The 17325-nt window shown below is 48.8% G+C and overlaps 1 protein-coding gene across 2 annotated transcripts; it reads right to left on the bottom strand.

Annotated features, from left to right (window-relative positions):
* Positions 1 to 156: 156 nt before the first annotated feature.
* LOC121973536 (serine/threonine-protein phosphatase BSL2 homolog) lies at positions 157 to 16752 on the bottom strand. 2 transcript variants are annotated; one of them, XR_006109651.1, is made up of 7 exons: positions 16674 to 16752; positions 16509 to 16592; positions 2061 to 2337; positions 1270 to 1966; positions 654 to 877; positions 440 to 579; positions 157 to 350 (listed from the first exon to the last, which is right to left on the bottom strand). XR_006109651.1 is itself a non-coding variant. In XM_042524944.1 (6 exons), exons 2-4 carry the CDS (start codon positions 16534 to 16536, stop codon positions 1855 to 1857), a joined length of 417 nt encoding a protein of 138 aa, XP_042380878.1. In that variant the 5' UTR covers positions 16537 to 16592; positions 16674 to 16752; the 3' UTR covers positions 157 to 579; positions 654 to 877; positions 1270 to 1854. The 2 variants fall into 2 exon arrangements, 1 of the variants encoding a protein (XP_042380878.1); XM_042524944.1 differs by having other exon boundaries at positions 157 to 579.
* Positions 16753 to 17325: the final 573 nt, after the last annotated feature.

The following is a 17325-nucleotide window of genomic DNA, read 5'->3' as shown; positions in this document are numbered from 1 at the left end:
AGAATTACAACCCACAAGCCATTTAAGTAGAATTTGTCGAGCGATATGCTTCTTTTGTCGAGGTTGAATCCCCTTAAAATATTTTTGAAATTTTATGTTTATGAAACATAAAACGCAATGGAAGGGCCACTTGGCTCTTGTGCTGACAGCCTTTGATCTTTTTCGATGAATTGATGTGGACAAATATAATTCCGGTGTTTTCATAGGGGACAACCACCCCAAATGCATCAGACCAGAGAACAAGCTAACAATAACACAGCTAGTAATTACATCCAAGCAAGAGAACCTCGATCTGTGGATGTTTGAGGTCGGCCTCTTGTAGGTGTCGGTGGTCTATTGGCATTGAGTTCCTAACATAGCAAAGAAACACAAAAGATCATAAAATAAAATCCTACAAGTCACGTACTGCCGTGCAATCGCTAATCGAAGAGTGCCACACCTGCATCCATGAATCTTCTGTATGACGCTCTGGTGAAGCCTCAGGTGAATCAATGGCAGGGGGTAAAGGATGAATAAGTTTTGGAACAACGACCAGGTCTCTCCCTAAAACTAAAATTGCTCCTGCATTATTTGCAGTTCCTGCACAAAGACTATCGGTGAAATTAAGAAAGCAGTCTAATGTTGAGAGCTAAACATGTCGATAGCAGTCCTACCACAATAGTTGGTTGCAGAGAAAAGAGCAATCAAATGTCCCTGGGCAAAGCACTCAAAGCCATCCATCACACACTCATGTGCTCGTACATTCAACTGAAGGTCATTGTTATTACAGAACTCCATAACACTATCACAAAGATCAGCAACTTCATTGCAAATCAAAAAGAACTGTCTCTGTACAGGTGGTTTCCAAATCACGTGGTTTCAGTAGATGTCCTATAACCTGTATTGATAACTAAAATAATTTAGAACACTGTGAATAGATGGAAAATACATCTATACAGTAAGACAATTTAAAATTCAGGTAAGATGCCTAGTTCTTGGGGCTCTATCAATAAATTCATCTGTAATGTAAATGCTTGAAGATAAGTTTTAATCATTTAAATCTTCTGCAATAAAAATGTTTTGCTTTTTCAAATGTCTTACCAAGAAAACGAACAGAGGAAAAACACATTTTTCATAACTCAAGTACAGATGCAACTTAAATGTTAAACACTTTTTTATAGCTACTAGATAACCCACTTATAACAGTATACATGTATGGTGAATCCAAACAAGTGCACTTTAAATGTACAGATTTGATAAACAGAATATAGCTTGTTAAAATAAGTTTACCTTCTTGGCACACTATTTATAGACATTTGTCTATCCAACAATCTCCGGGCTGCAATTGCACTCTCAGGAGTGCCATGACTTACTCTCCTACCTTCATTTTCAAACTGATCTATTGAGAGTTGCCTGACCATACCACCCAAAGCCCCACTTGTCTCTGCAGCAGCAACCACCTGGTGTAACAAACATGTAGAGTTTCAACATCAAAATAAACAAAAGTGAAATCATAATGGCCGGTTTGGAATTTGCAAGAATAAATGACAAAGCAAAATGTCTTTAACATATCCTGAACTAAATATCGTACTAAAACTTGATAATAGAAATAAATCAAAACTAAGAACAAGACAGATATCATTTGTATGTCCTGAATAGACAATAATATGGAAACATGTGACTTGTTTATTCCATGTAATTTTATCTCAAAATTCCAGAAATTACTACTTCCACTTCCAAATAATTATGCTCATTGCTCGGTGGTGAAGTCGAACACCAGTTGGTGGGGTATTAGTTGCTACAGAAGGATCTGACACTTTAACCATGCTCGTTACTGGTTTCTCACTAGGTGTAGCTTCTGGACCATTATCTCGATTAGGCAACTGTGACATGTGACCATTGACTTGTCGTGCCTTTAAGGCAGCTGATTGCTTCTGCCTCTGCTGCAGAGGCTTCAACTAAAGCCTTGACACCTTTGCTCAATCTTCTGCAGGAACCAAGAAAATGATTCCAATGAGAGTAGAAAATTGACCTGACTATGCTATAAATTTACAAAAAATCTAGTCATGCCTCATGGCTACCTTGGTCCTCCTTGGAGCGTAGCATGTTCAGTGCTTATATCATTGCACATATCTTCATTGAGAGGAGGGACAACCGGAGATCCCACCACAATTGCACCATCATGATCTGTCTGGGAATTATTTTGCCTTGACCTCTCATCAGCATATGAGTAGCTTCCTGGTGCCTTTCCTAATTGTACATTTGAAGCAGCAGCCACTGCAGCAGCATGGGAAGCAGCACTTGTTGTCTCAGCAGCAGCCAGATCTTCAGCAACAAGTAAATCATCAAGCAGCACACCTGCAGAACCATAATGTAGTCAGAAACCAAAACACCTATAAATTCTCATTAACAGTTCAACTAAAACAAATAGCATTATTCAAATAGTGCATGTCAATTATACACAATCAGAAATTAAAAGAAAGCAAGCATATGCACCTACATGTACCATTGAGAAAAGAGCTAATGGTGTAGAAATATTTTCTAGGAAAAGATAAAACAAGCAGCTTTTATGAGAATAAAGGGATAATCTGGCAGGGGAAAAAATTTTCTCTATGCCCTCGGGTTCTATAATGGGAATTACTTAGTGCAAGACACCATTTACTCACTCATATAGCACCAGCCATTCCCAAATGAGAAACACAATTATCCCCCTATTAATTCACTACAAAATTCAAAAATAACAAACAATTTAGAATAATTAACAAACGAGACAAAAATAGAATTCAAAATTATTCCCTTTTTGCACCATCAATTCAAATTTCAATTTTGAATTCGTTGGTTTTCTTGTTTGTATTATGTTCCTTGCATATAACCTAAGTAGAAAAAGGAATGGCATAGAAGAATAATGGCATAGTCATATTCCGCTTACCAACGTAATGCAAATGGAATTCTACTTAGCAAAAAGTTTTATAATGAAGAAATAACAGTGGTTCATAACTATACAAAAACAACAGGAATATAAAGCTTATGCAAGGATATTGAAAATTGGAATAATGGATGATCCTGTCCGGAAGCTGAGTCGGACGGAGGCTGATCGTGGTGGCCTGGTTGTTGAGGGAAAGTCGTGGGCGATTCGACTCCCCCGAGCGGCTGACGATGCTGCAGGACCCTGCACACACTCAGACGATCTCCCCCCGTCACGTTAGAGACCAGAACCCAGGGAAAAAGTCCCCGGATCAGGCCCTCCGACGCTCAAGTCAGGTTCTTTTCCCCCAGAAAAGCAGAGAGACTGAAAATGAAAAGTTGTGGAAAAAATGACGAGAGAGCGTGTACCCGCGTACGAGGAATCTCTTCCTTTTTATGCACCCGCCTTGCTTCCAGAACCTGCAACCCTGTCCGAAAACGTTAGACGCTGGGTTTTGTCGTATATCCCCGACACCTGTCGTGCTGCTATTGGTCGTGAAGGCATCTTCTTGTTTAGGAACCTCCGCCTTTACACAGGGGTTTTGTCTCGTAGTGAAGGACATCTGTCAGGCTGCTATTGGTTATGAGAGCATCTTTTCGCTTAGGGACCTTCACCTTCGCACATCTCACTGGTATGCAATGATTACCCTTGACGGACAGTTGTGATCCTCCGACTCCTGCACAGCTTAGCTCATCCTATTTATCACGGTCTGCATCTACCTCACACCCTCGACCAGATCCCGCCTCTAAGCGTTACCTGCCAGTCGGGCTGACTCCGACCAACTCTGCTGCTTCCGACCTGTGAGTCGTGACTTGCACTTCCGAGTAAATCGGGCTGCCTCTACCCAGATCTGCCGCTCCTGACCCATGAGTACTCGCTGGCCCTCGACCGTAAGCCCGTAGATCGGGTTGTCTTTGCACAGCTCTGACGCTTCCGATCTATGATTTGTGACTTGCGCTTCCGGGCCTTCAAATCGCAGGCCTGTAAATCGGGCTACCTCTACCCAGTTCTGCCGATCCTGACCCATAAGTACTCGCTGGCCCTCGACCGTAAGCCCGTGGATCGAGCTGTCTTTGCACAGCTCTGACGCTTCCGATCTATGATTTGTGACTTGCGCTTCCGGGCCTTCAAATCGCAGGCCTGTAAATCAGGCTACCTCTACCCAGCTCTGCCGATCCCGACCTATACCCAGTGTGCCGCCTGTCGTCTCCCCTTGTCTTTCAACTACTTTGCCTCCTTGATCAACAAGTCTGCCTGGCCTCTGACTACCCCACATGCTTGCCTCTGATTGCCTAGTCAGCCTGACTATTGACTGCTGAATCACCCTGACTATTGACCGCCACGTCCTCTTGACTTTTAACCGCTATATGGCCTTGACCTTTCTCACCCTTTCCTCTTGGGCCCCTCCATTGCCAACCGTATCACAAGCCTCCCTCACAAGTCTAGTCGAAGGAGGACGAAAGTCTGACTGACTAGACCTCAGCACATCTCTAAGATCTCAGCATATCTCTGTGACCTCAGCCTATCTCTGTGTCTCTACCTCAGCATATCTCTGCGCGCTCAGCTTCCTGCCTCACGCATCAACCTTTGTGTCGCGTCGCTTAGGATACCATGCCTCCTTAATTGCTTCGACAGTCGCTTCGGGTATCGTGCCCCCTTAATTGCTTCGCCAGTCGCTTGGGGTACCGTGCCCACGTAGTTGCTTTGACTTGGCCACCCATCCTCTTTATAAAGAGCCTTACGGTCACTTCTTTATTCTATCCTTCTTCTGTCACGCCTTCCCACTTTCTTTTGCTAACCCGTGTTCCACCAGCTTCTTTCCCACGCGATGCATTCTCCTTTTTCTGAGGAGGTTGATCAACCACCTTCCCAAACACGGATAGATCAGCTCACCTTACAACTTGCCGCGAAAGAACGTGAACTGGCGCGCGTATCCAAGGATCGAGCTCGTCAGCTAGCTGCCCTGCGCTCCATGGAAGTCCAGTATCGTGTCGCGAAGTCTTGCGTGCATGCTGAGAAGGCGAGGAAAGAGGAAAGCCAGGCTAGCTTGCAGCGCCAACTTAGCCTTCAGGAACGCTTGAAACAAGAGCATGAAACGGAGCTATCTCTACTCCGTGCGTATCTCGACGACAAGCTAGACACGATCGCCCGGCAACAAACAGTCATCAACTCCTTACACGCGCAGCTGGCTCAAGCCTTGAACGCCCCAGAGGCTCCTGAGTCCCCAGACATTTCTTCACACGGCAGTGCTCATTCTCCATGACCAATCCTTTCCCCGAGTTAAAACTAGTTCGGGCCATAGTTGTCTCAGTGGCTCCTTCGCCGCAAAACGTTCCCTCCTGTAGCCTTAGCTGTATCGCCTGCTTATTGAACTGTGCTGCTGTACTTGTATATCTATCCTTTTCCAACGTAGTCTTTCCTGCTCAAATTTCATCTAGCAAGCATTTTTAGAAACTGGCCCGTATGTAAGAGCCAAGAGTCGCATCATGATTCCTTTTCATGTATGAATTTTGGACAATAAAACCAACATATTGCTTGAGAATTAAAACTGCAATGAACGTGCAAAACCTGATTTCGCAGTTTAATATTGATGCTTTAGGGGTAGGGTAGATGGCCTCCCGCATTCCGTGCCTTGCATATTTGCTGCATATTTGCAATTTGCATAAAGGAGCTGAAATAAAGCCAGATGTGGCTAACCTGATTATTTGAAAACGCTCCGCTCAGTGTGAGGCATATCCCGCTGAAAGGTAGTTAGGCGTGGGCGCCGAGTTCACTCATGATTTTCGCAGGGGAGTTGATTTTTGATTCCCGCATGGGGGCCGACCTGAAAGGTCGTTGGGCGTGAGGACAGATCTCACTTTTGATTCTCGCATGGGAGCCGACCTGAAAGGTCGTTTGGCGTGAGAACAGAGCTCACTTATAACTTGCGCTGGGGCGAGAGTCTGGGACTACCGACCTAAAAGGTCGTTGGGGGTGAGTACAGGGCTCACTTATAATTCTCGCATGGGAGCCGACCTGAAAGGTCGTTGGGCGTGAGAACAGAGCTCACTTATAACTCGCATTGGGGCGAGAGTCTGGGACTACCGACCTAAAAGGTCGTTGGCTCACTTATAATTCTCGCATGGGAGCCGACCTGAAAGGTCGTTGGGCGTGAGAACAGAGCTCACTTATAACTCGCACTGGGGCGAGAGTCTGGGACTACCGACCTAAAAGGTCGTTGGGCGTGAGCACAGGGCTCACTTATAATTCTCGCATGGGAGCCGACCTGAAAGGTCGTTAGGCGTGAGAACAGAGCTCACTTATAACTCGCACTGGGGCGAGAGTCTGGGACTACCGACCTAAAAGGTCGTTGGGCGTGAGCACAGGGCTCACTTATAATTCTCGCATGGGAGCCGACCTGAAGGGTCGTTAGGCGTGAGAACAGAGCTCACTTATAACTCGCACTGGGGCGAGAGTCTGGGGTACCCCGGTCCGAGACCAGTGGCGATGGCGCTGGTCTGAGACCAGTAATGATACTCCGGTCCGAGACCGGTGGCGATGGCGCTGGTCTGAGACCAGTAATGATACTTCAAACGGCGGAGGCATAGACGCATTGCTCTTCTCCACCTTTATCCGTCTCACCTATACCGACCTCATTGCTGTGGTTGATCTGGTCGTTATTGCTAGGTTTGGGCTTACTCATTCGCGTCGCGTTTCTCCCTGCAATTGCATTATGCATGGCATAGAATTAAGAATAGAGAAGGGAGCGTAAAAATCTTACTCAACCCTTGGGCCACAGTGCCCTCGCAGCTTATGATGACCCCGCGGCTCTCACGATGCGCTTGGTTAGCTGACCGGATCAGGGGCTATCTACGCAGAGCTACTTGCCCGGATGGTCCGAGCAAGCAACACTCCCACAAGCCCGCTTGATACTCCTCTGATCTGACATTTGCTTCAGCTGACCTGCCTTGCCTCATTTGCGACCCCTTTGAATTGCCTGGCTTCTGTAGCTTTATGAAACTTCCCGCCTAGCCTCGGGCCTTTCGAGGAGAAATGCATCTTTCGTAGGCCACGCCCTTCATGATTGCCTTGCCATGTCAATCCTTAATGCGCCTCTTCTCGGGGTGACACCTGTCCGATGCCTTTACTGCTCACGCCTCCTGACGCCAACTTCTGACCCCTTTTTGCACCCTTCGGCGCTTACTTCCTATCAGACGGCGCTGGGGTGTGTTACCCAAAAAGATACTTGGCTCGACTCTCGATGTGTCCTAGGAATGAATGGGCTTTATAAACCCTAAGAGCAGTCCGCCGTCTTCTCTTTGACGCTTCACTATCCTCTTCCTCTCGTTCGTGACCGTCTCTGGTAGTGCAGCTTCTCGTCCTCCTGCTTGCGCCCGAAGCTTCTCGCCTTCCTGTTTGCGCCTGACTTGTGACCCCTCTTGTCTTCAACCTCCTCACTTGCTTACTCCTTGTAGTCATGGATGGTAAGGAACTCTTATGGTATTCACGCTATATCTCTGATTTAGACCATTACGACATGTCTTCACTGCAATCCAACTTGGGACTAGGCGCCGCATATGAGTTCCGACTTCCCTCGCCCGACGAACATCCCTCTTCTCCTCCCGAAGGGTTTATCACTGTCTTTAGGGATCAAATCTTAGGCGGTCTTCGCTTTCCTTTACATCCTTTTTTCTCCGAGTTGAGTCAGTATTGTGGTATTGGTATCTCTCAGTTCGCTCCTAATGTATTCCGAGCCGTCTGCGGAACCATCATCTTGTGCCGCATTTATCACATTCCCTTGACCGCTCAATTATTCCATCATTTCTATTCCTTCCGGCGAGCCGAGGCTGGGGTATTCAACGTTCAGGCCAAGCCGGGCTATAAGTTTTTTGATATCCTACCTTCTTCCAATAAAGGCTGGAGATCTCGCTTTTTCTTCCTCAAGCCCCCTGTCCCCATAGCCGGGCCTTCCCAATGGCGTCCCATCCTTGCTTCAGACTTCCCTTCGCACGCTCATGAGCCTGCCTGCTCTACAGCTGTGGCCAAGCTGAGCGGTGTTGTTGTTCACTTGTCTGTATTGATGCTAGAAGGCATTCTGTACGCTTTTGGTCTTAGTCCTGTCTCCACAGAAATCGAAACTCCTTTTGGTAAGTTGTTACTTTTTATATGCCGCTCTTCGCTAACTGAGGTGCTTTTTCCTCTTATTCTTGTAGTGGCTGCCATCCTCCGCTCTTTTGCCAGTCAGGAGACACCCTCGGTGGCCGTTCTGCATGCTCTGAATGAGGAGCTAACACAAGGCCTATCTTCCGACCCTGCTACTTCCGCCGGTCCACAGCCTTCGGGACCCCAAACCTCAGAGACGGTAGCCGCCTCGGCGCTTATTGAGCCACCTGCCCCCAACCCTGCAGACTCAGCCCTGCCCTGCATCTCTGATCAACCTGTGTCTGAGCCCTCGCCAGCAGGACAAGTGCCCTCGCTCCCTCCTACTATGAAGCTGCGCCTTACGCGCAAGGGCAAGAGAGCGGCCCCGGTCACCGCAACTTCTCCTCCACCTCCTCGCCGTCAACAAGTATTGAGTATCTCCTCCCCCTCTAGGTCCTCGGATACGAGCTCGACCCAGGAGACAAGCTTGGCCCGGGAGAAGGCCTCTGATCTGGAAATGGCAGACCCGTCATTGGACCTAACAGCTCCGGTACCAATCCAGAGTGTATTACCTGCCCCGCCTTCGTCCTCTGGCGATCAGCCCCCGGACTCGTTGATTCCCCCAGCCTCTCCTCTTCTTGCGCTTATGAGCTCAGCCATGCTGACTCTGAACCTGCCTTCTGCAGACCTAGCTTTCGAGGCTTCCTGGAGACTTCCTTCAGAGATCGACCCGGCTTACCCGCCCGCTGCCGACCTATCTTCTATCTTCGGTAGGGTCGATTTCTATGGGGACTTGGCCACCACCTGGCAATCAGCCAACCGCCAATTCTGGGAGAGCAGTTCCCCTTTGGAGGGGTTTGATCAAATTGCTCGTTCCTTGGTAGCGGTAAGCTCTTCTTCTTCCTCTTCTGGGAATTCATATGCTTCTATAACCCCCTTTCCCTTCCTATGGCCGCCTGCAGACCTGTTCTGCGAGTCTGAGTGTCGTTTAGCGAGCGGCCGAGCTTCAGCGAGAGAACACGGTGCTCAAGGCACGTCTTCAGGAACTAGAGCCCCCTGTAGCTTCCTCAGCTCCTCCTGAGCCTTCTCTTGGAAGCTTGGATGCTTATCTGCGTGCCGCCGGGGAATCTGCGGCCTCTGCTCGAGCCATTTCCCATGCCGCCTTCGATAAACTTCAGAAGTTGGAGGCGGCTTTAAAGGCAAGTGAGTCTTCCTTGGCTTCTGAAGCGTATCGTCATCAAGCGGCAGTTTCTGAGCTGAAAGACAAAGAGGCAGAGCTGCTCTCCCGATCGGTGGATTTGAGTTTGCTACGGCAAAGTCGAGAGCTCCTGCAAATGGGGTTGGCCGATGCCCAGGCCCTGGCTAGTGCTGCCGCTAGCCGGGAGGCAACCATGCGGACTCAATGGGAAGCTTGCCAAGCCACTCTCCAATCCTTGCAAGCGGAGTTATCGAAGGCCCAGGAAGTAGTGTCTTAGGGCCAGAGCGATTTATCTGTGGCCCGCGCCGAGGTTGCCGAGAACAAGAACAGCTTGGAAGCGTACCGAGCTGGCGAATCAGAGCGGCTGAAGGCGTACAGACTGGCCTATGTCCGCTCTTCCTTCTTCCTCCAAAAACTGGGACGCTGGATGGTCTTGTTGCTGTGTCATGGGGCCGCTGGTGGGGTCAGACAGGCCTTCGAGCAAGGTTTTCTACGCTTGGCACCTCCTGCCACCTTTTTGGACACAGCTCGCCTATCCAGGGAATTACCGCAGGAAACTTTTCCCTCCTTCGAAGCGGATGATGGGCTTTTCCTCTTGGAGGCTCCTCCCCCTGCGGCCGATCCGGCTCCCGTGGATATTTCTGCCCAGGCCCTTCCTGCTGCTGCTCCTGAAACGTCCGCCGATCCTGCGTCTTCCGCCATAGTGCTGGCTGATCCCCTGCTCCTTCCGTTGGCCTCTATTGATCCTGCGCCCTCTTCTTCAGATGTTGTGTAGTCGGAACCATGTTGTAATGTTTACCTTTTATGTGTTGATGCTGAACCCTCCCTGATTGTACTTATTCGTATGGTCGTATTGCACTTTGAATACTTGTACTTATCATCCCTTATATCCGGATGATTGTATCGCTTCCCCTTCACGCATCCTTAGCTCGTTTCTTTTCTTAGTAGGTCGTCCGTGGGCCTTGGCTGATCTCTGCTAATCAGCCTGCCCTCGTTTACTTTGCTTTACTACATCGCTCTTCCTTCTATGATTGCTTTTGGACCGAGCCCGGCGAGAGATAGATTTTCCCTTGCATATTCATGAAGCCCGCTGTTTTGATCTATCCACCTTTTTAATGGCCCCTCCGTACATTTTTGTCCTACTTGGAGCAATCACCTTAGGAGGTGCTTCGTATCTCGAGCCCTTGCCTTTCCTATAATGCCCTCTGGTTATATTCTCGAGGGTTATCACAGAGCGCTCCCTGTCTATCTTCGCCCCTGTATCAACCATCCGTTGTTAACTTACGAAAATATCCTTCCTCCGCCATACCTATAAGTATCTTCTTCCTCTCTCCCTTCTGTTATGATTCGTCATCACCACGGAGCACTCAAACACTGCCGCCGCCGACTGACTTTTTCCGAGACTGCGCCGCGCTCCTTCCTTTTTTTCCAAGTCGCCTCTCTTCGTTTGTTATTTCTACCTCCTGAGATAATCTCTCTCGCAATGACCTCTCCTTCTTGGTCTCCTTGTTGGCGGAGCATTTCCCAGGCGCTTCGACTTTTGCCGAGTTGGATTGGGATGACCTACGGTATACTTACGAAATCCCGACTAGCTTTCGCCCCATCATCCCTATTGGTGTGAACTTGTACTTCGATCCTCCGCCTGGTTCTTGTACTTTCTTCACTGAGCAATTTGTATCTGGCCTTCGTCTACCCTCGCATCCTTTTCTGTCTGGAGTGTGCCGCTACTTTAAGATCCCCTTAGGTCAGCTAACTCCCAACTCCGTAAAGATTTTATGCGGCTTTGTAATACTCTGCGAAGTTTGCGAAGTTTCTTGGTCCGCTCCCCTCTTTCACTGCTTCTTTGCTCTTGCTAGGCATGTTGATGGTCTCTTTTACTTCCAAGCTCGCAGTCATACTGCTTTCTTCTCTCCTCTTCCTCCTCCTAGTGCTAACTGGAGGAAAAAATTCTTTTTTCTCCGGTTTCCCGAAGAAACAGGCTGGCCTATGCACTGGCAGTCTGAGCTCCCTCTAACTCCGGCGCTGGACGAATTCCACATGGACTTCTCCTATTCTACGGCTGCAATCCAGATGGAGGATTAGCGCTTGAATCTGACAAGACTGATATCTGAAGACCTACTTTCCTTTTTCCGGCTGAGCCCCGCTTCCTCTGAAACACCGCGCTCCTTAGGTAAGTTCAGGGTGAGCCCCCCTTCCTCGCTTTCGACCATTTTCTTTGTGAGAATGACCTTTCGTATTAGTGCCTATAGCGGAGGTTCTGCATCGCGCCTCAGAGGTTCTGCCTTTGCCCCTCGATGATCTGGAAATAATGCGATGCGGTCGGGTGATCTTGGATAGGAGGCTACTCCCTCATCTTGGATCCACCTCATTTGGGGCAACGACTCAGCCCACTTCCAGCTCCGCTCTACACAATACTTCTCCTTCACCTGCTGCCCCGAGCCGAGGTCGAGGTCTCGATCAAGCCGGCTGTCCGGCCATACGCGTGTTCCGAGGAGCCTCCCGGGCCTCTAGACGTGGTCGCGCGACACTCCATCGCGCAGGTCAAAGCTCATCCGGTCGGGGCGCCACAGACGGGGGTGCTGCAGCCTCTTCACAGGGTCAGCCTTGCTCTGACAATTCTGATTCTAATAACCAGCCCCTGCTTCGCAGACGACGTCGGAGACCAGGTCTGACTTTACAAACGCTTGATCCTGTTCCTTTTACTACCCAATTGCCCCCCGCTGCCGCCGTGGCTGGCTCTGACATCATTCCCCTCGTCATTCTTGCTTTGTCCATCTGGCATCCTCCCCCAACCCTTACAGGGGAAGACCAGCTGCATTCCGCTCTGCCCCCACTCCTGCTGAGGAAGACAGCCCAGGCGATCGCCATGGCCCCGTGCCAACTGAGCCCGTTCCCGAGCCACCTCCAGCTCCTCCTGGTGCTGACACCGGCCCTTCTCAACCTTCCTCCTCCGCACAGCTCCGAGATACCTTTTGCTCTCCTTTGACTTCCCCGACCCGCTCGCCAACAGGGAACTTGATCTTCTGGTGAAAAGTGGAGACAGCAGCCCGGAACTCATGCAGAGCTGGCCTTCCCAGGATGACGTTGTAAGAGGAAGGCGAATCCACCACTATAAAGGTGCTCCTCCGGGTGCGCACCAGTGGCTCAGTGCCCATGGAGATGGCCATCTTGATCTGACCCATGGGCTTGACTTCGTTGCCTGTGAACCCGTACAAAGAAGTGGTCACGGGTTGGAGCTCAGCGGCATCAATCTGCATCTCCTCGAACGCAGCTCTAAACAAAATGTTGACCGAGCTCCCGGTGTCCACAAATACCCGGGTCACTCGGCTGTTAGCGATAACAGCCTTGATTATGAGAGCATCGTCGTGGGGTAGTTCCAGACCCTCCAAATCTTGTGGCCCAAAGCTAATGACAAGGCTAAACGCCTGCTCGTGGCTGCACCCCACAGCTCCCACATACAACCGCCGAACGTGCGACTTACGGGCTCGGCCTGAGTCCCCGTCAGTGGGCCCTCCTGAAATCATGCCGATCTCTCGTACAGCGGCGTTACCCCGGTTTTCCAGCTCTCCGGCCTCTCTTCGATCTTCCCCGGGACCGGCTTGATCGGGTCGGGCCTGACGAGCACGTCCAGCCGCGGCCCGTTCCTCCTCCATTCTCTGTATTTGGGGCGCTAACTCCGGGGGGGGCAGACCCTGTTCGGCAGCTCGCCTGGAATCACGAGCGAATTGGAAGCAGTTACTGAGATCATGCGTCCTGGACCGATGATATGTGCAATATGGTGCTCCCCTTGGTCCAGGCCTAGGCGCGTGTATGGCAGCAACTCGTGGGGCTGGTCTGACTCCCTGAGCGGGCTGAGGGGCAGGCCTGGGTTGAACGCGCTGGAAGGGCTGGGCTGGCTATGGTGCTCTCCTTTCAGGTCGGTTGCCAGGAGCCACCGTTTTTTCGGTCTTTCTTCTAGCAGCCTGAGCTTCCTCCACCTTGATGTAGCAAGAAGCTTTTTCCACCATATCGTCAAAGCTTCGGGCGGGGTTTTTGATGAGGTCCCTGAAGAATTCCCCTTCTTGTAATCCATGGGAAAAGGCGCTCATCAATATTTCTGAGGTGGCGGAGGGAACGTCATTGGCCACCTGACTGAACCGGTTGATGTAGCTTCGCAGGGGCTCGGTCGGATCCTGCTTGAGAGCAAAAAGACAGTGGTCGATTTTTTGATACTTATGACTACTGGCGAAACGGCGTAGGAAAGCCGTTTTGAAATCCATGAAGCGATTGATGGACTCTGGGGGCAATCCATCGAACCACTTCTGCGCCGACCCGGACAGGGTGTGTAGGAATACTCGGCATTTGACAGCATCGCTGTATTGATACAGCATAGCCACGTTCTTGAACTTCCGCAGGTGTTCTTCCGGGTCCTTGCTCCCATCATATTCTCCGATGTTTGGGGCTCGATAACCCCTTGGCAGGCTTTCCCTCAAGATCTGAGCCGAGAAGGGTACCTTATCATCCGGATCTTCAGGCAGATCTATGGCGGAGATTATAGCCTTCCCCTTTCCTGAATCCCGGGGTGGATGTAAAGAACTTTCCGCCACCGACGCCGGCGGCTCTTCTTTCTTCGGACTATGCTCCCAAGGTCCAGCTCGATGATAGTTGCGGCGAGGCTCTCGGAATGAAGCACGAGGGAGTTCTTCCGGTTGTTTTCTCTTTCATCTCCTGTCGGAAACAGGAGCTGGTTCTTTGGACGCTTCAGGTGCTAAGCGAGGTCGTGAAACCGTGCCTTGTTTTTCAGAGGCGGCTCGCTTTCTGACCTCCTTGAAGAGCTCATACTCCCCCGCGGTCATGGTAACATTAATCCTCCGGCTGGAGCTTCGACCAGAGTCCTCCATCTTCACGCTTCGAATCAGGCTGTTGTGTTCCCACAGACGGCGCCAAATTTGATCCTGTCCGGAAGCTGAGTCGGACGGAGGCTGGTCGTGGTGGCCTGGTTGTTGACGGAAAGTCGTGGGCGATTCAGCTCCCCCGGGTGGCTGACGATGCTGCAGGACCCTGCACACACTCAGACGATCTTCCCCCCCTCACGTTAGAGACCAGAACCCAGGGAAAAAGTCCCCGGATCAGGCCCTCCGACGCTCAAGTCATGTCCTTTTCCCCCAGAAAAGCAGAGAGACTGAAAATGAAAAGTTGTGGAAAAAATGACGAGAGAGCGCGTACCCGCGTACGAGGAATCTCTTCCTTTTTATGCACCCGCCTTGCTTCCAGAACCTGCAACCCTGTCCGAAAACGTTAGACGCTGGGCTTTGTCGTATATCCCCGACACCTGTCGTGCTGCTATTGGTCGTGAAGGCATCTTCTTGTTTAGGAACCTCCGCCTTTACACAGGGGTTTTGTCTCGTAGTGAAGGACATCTGTCAGGCTGCTATTGGTTATGAGAGCATCTTTTCGCTTAGGGACCTTCACCTTCGCACATCTCACTGGTATGCAATGATTACCCTTGACGGACAGTTGTGATCCTCCGACTCCTGCACAGTTTAGCTCATCCTATTTATCACGGTCTGCATCTACCTCACACCCTCGACCAGATCCCGCCTCTAAGCGTTACCTGCCAGTCGGGCTGACTCCGACCAGCTCTGCTGCTTCCGACCTGTGAGTCGTGACTTGCACTTCCGGGCCTTCGAATCGCAGGCCTGTAAATCGGGATGCCTCTACCCAGCTCTGCCGCTCCTGACCCATGAGTACTCACTGGCCCTCGACCGTAAGCCCGTAGATCGGGCTGTCTTTGCACAGCTCTGACGCTTTCGATCTATTATTTGTGACTTGCGCTTCCGGGCCTTCAAATCGCAGGCCTGTAAATCGGGCTACCTCTACCCAGTTCTGCCGATCCTGACCCATAAGTACTCGCTGGCCCTCGACCGTAAGCCCGTGGATCGGGCTGTCTTTGCACAGCTCTGACGCTTCCGATCTATGATTTGTGACTTGCGCTTCCGGGCCTTCAAATCGCAGGCCTGTAAATCGGGCTACCTCTACTCAGCTCTGCCGATCCCGACTTATACCCGGTGTTCCGCCTGTCGTCTCCCCTTGTCTTTCAACTACTTTGCCTCCTTGATCAACAAGTCTGCCTGGCCTCTGACTACCCCACATGCTTGCCTCTGACTGCCTAATCAGTTTGACTATTGACTGCTGAATTACCCTGACTATTGACCGCCATATCCTCTTGACTTTTGACCGCTATATGGTCTTGACCTTTCTCACTCTTTCCTCTTGGGCTCCATTGCCAACCGTATCAATGGAAGAGTAAGGCAAAATGAAAAAAGAAAAAAAATTGACAAAGGAATGTTATCAGAGAACAAATATATAACTTTCAATTCTTGCCTCCATGTAATCCTCCATAAATGAATATCAAGTCACCAACTGCAGCAGCTGCATGTCTACACCACCGTCTTAGCTCAACAGATGCATCTGCACTATATCTACCTGTCCTTGGACTTGTTACAACTGACTCTGTGTCACACCAAACTCCAGCAGCAGTATCCAACACTTCAATAAAAGAACACACTGTCTCGTATAACTAAATGACAAAGGAACCAATATATTGTGTGCAGTTAAGTAGTAAGATACTATAGCTATGTGACAATTAATAGCTAAGACAAAATACAGAAAAGAAAAGCAAAGAACTTTTTCTGACAACAATTATTTGAAGGTTGCTTACAGGCATACTATTGGCAGCCAGTTGAACCAAGTCCATGGACAATTCAGAAGCAGCGTCCATTGACTGTAGGTAAAGAAGTTACAGCACAACATAAAGTGCTCTTAACTACAACCATACATACAGCAATCATTCAACACAATCCTTTAAGAGAGGGGAAAGTAGTTTGTTCGCTCATTGATCCACACAATCAGGAATACAACAACAGAGATTCATTCCTAAACAAACTTTCTAAAAATTTTGTTTAATTTCATTTCCCCATTAACTAAGAAGATTGCAAGCATTCAGACTGCATCAGTGGGCAGTGCCATCTTCAGTCGCCATTGGAGGAAAGCTGAGTATTATCAGTGATAATAGTGGAGTTCTTTGTCAAAAAATTCTACAACTAAGCTTCAGAAATACTAGTTTAGAGATAGATATCATCTTCAAATCTTGAAATATGCAAAGCTTGCAGAAACGATCAATTATTCTGTTGTGATTTATTTTATCAAAACAATTTAAATAAGAAGTTGAGCTACTTAAAATTACACTAGATTGATTGAAACTACCTGCAATGCTAGAAGAGTCATCTACCATGCGCCCACCCCACCAAGAGCTCCTCCAGACACATACAGTCTTGCATTGACAAAGACCTAATGGATAATGTTTATTAACATAAGAAGATTAGGATATGCCAGAGACAAAAAAAAAGGTGGAAGAAAAGAGAATCTCACAGCAGCATGCTGATATCTCGCAGATGGAGGGACACTAGGAGCTATAGCCCACTCCCAACGCCCATCCCTATGTTTTGCAAGACCACAAGCACTTGATAAAGGCTACAAGAAAGAAAAAGATTATTTTACTTTGATGATACTTTTATCCCAGATAATATGAGATCAATTCTATCTAACACTTAGGCTTTGTTTATTTGGGAAGAGGGAAATACAAACTGTAGAAAGATTTATGTGATGAAACGTTTCCCTTATTTACTTTAAAAAAAAAGGATGGATGATTTTCCTTTCTTTTGTCTATCTAACGTATGGACGGATTGAACATCTATAGACCTTTGATTTTGCATCAGGTGGGGTGGGCTTTTTTGCAAGACGGATTGAACATCAAAATGATTTTGCAAAACCACTCATATGATTCCATATCAAGTCCAACATGAATTTTTTTTATCAATTCTTTGATTTTACATGTTAACATCTATGAAAAATCAAAATAAATAATAGACACCATATTTGAACTCCTTACAATTTTAGAAATCCATAAAAACTGAAATAGGTGCGATCGGAGCTCTCTAGGTCCATAAGTGGATTTTGATCGAAACCCACTCATCGACCTAGAGAGCTCCGATTATACTCATTTTAGTTTTAGTGGATTTCT

The sequence above is a fragment of the Zingiber officinale genome, chromosome 4A (assembly GCF_018446385.1).
Source record: "Zingiber officinale cultivar Zhangliang chromosome 4A, Zo_v1.1, whole genome shotgun sequence".
Classification (NCBI taxonomy): domain Eukaryota; kingdom Viridiplantae; phylum Streptophyta; class Magnoliopsida; order Zingiberales; family Zingiberaceae; genus Zingiber; species Zingiber officinale.
This window is presented reverse-complemented; position numbering and strand designations above follow the sequence as displayed.

What these genes read in the sequence shown, in the direction of transcription:
- LOC121973536 (XM_042524944.1), bottom strand. Translation starts at nt 16,536, where the DNA reads ATGGTAGATGACTCTTCTAGCATTGCAG. An exon ending in TGACTCTTCTAGCATTGCAG is followed by an intron (nt 2,338 to 16,508) that starts GTAGTTTCAATC and finishes ATGGTTCTGCAG; the next exon opens with GTGTGCTGCTTGATGATTTA. An exon ending in ACGCTCCAAGGAGGACCAAG is followed by an intron (nt 1,967 to 2,060) that starts GTAGCCATGAGG and finishes TGGTTCCTGCAG; the next exon opens with AAGATTGAGCAAAGGTGTCA.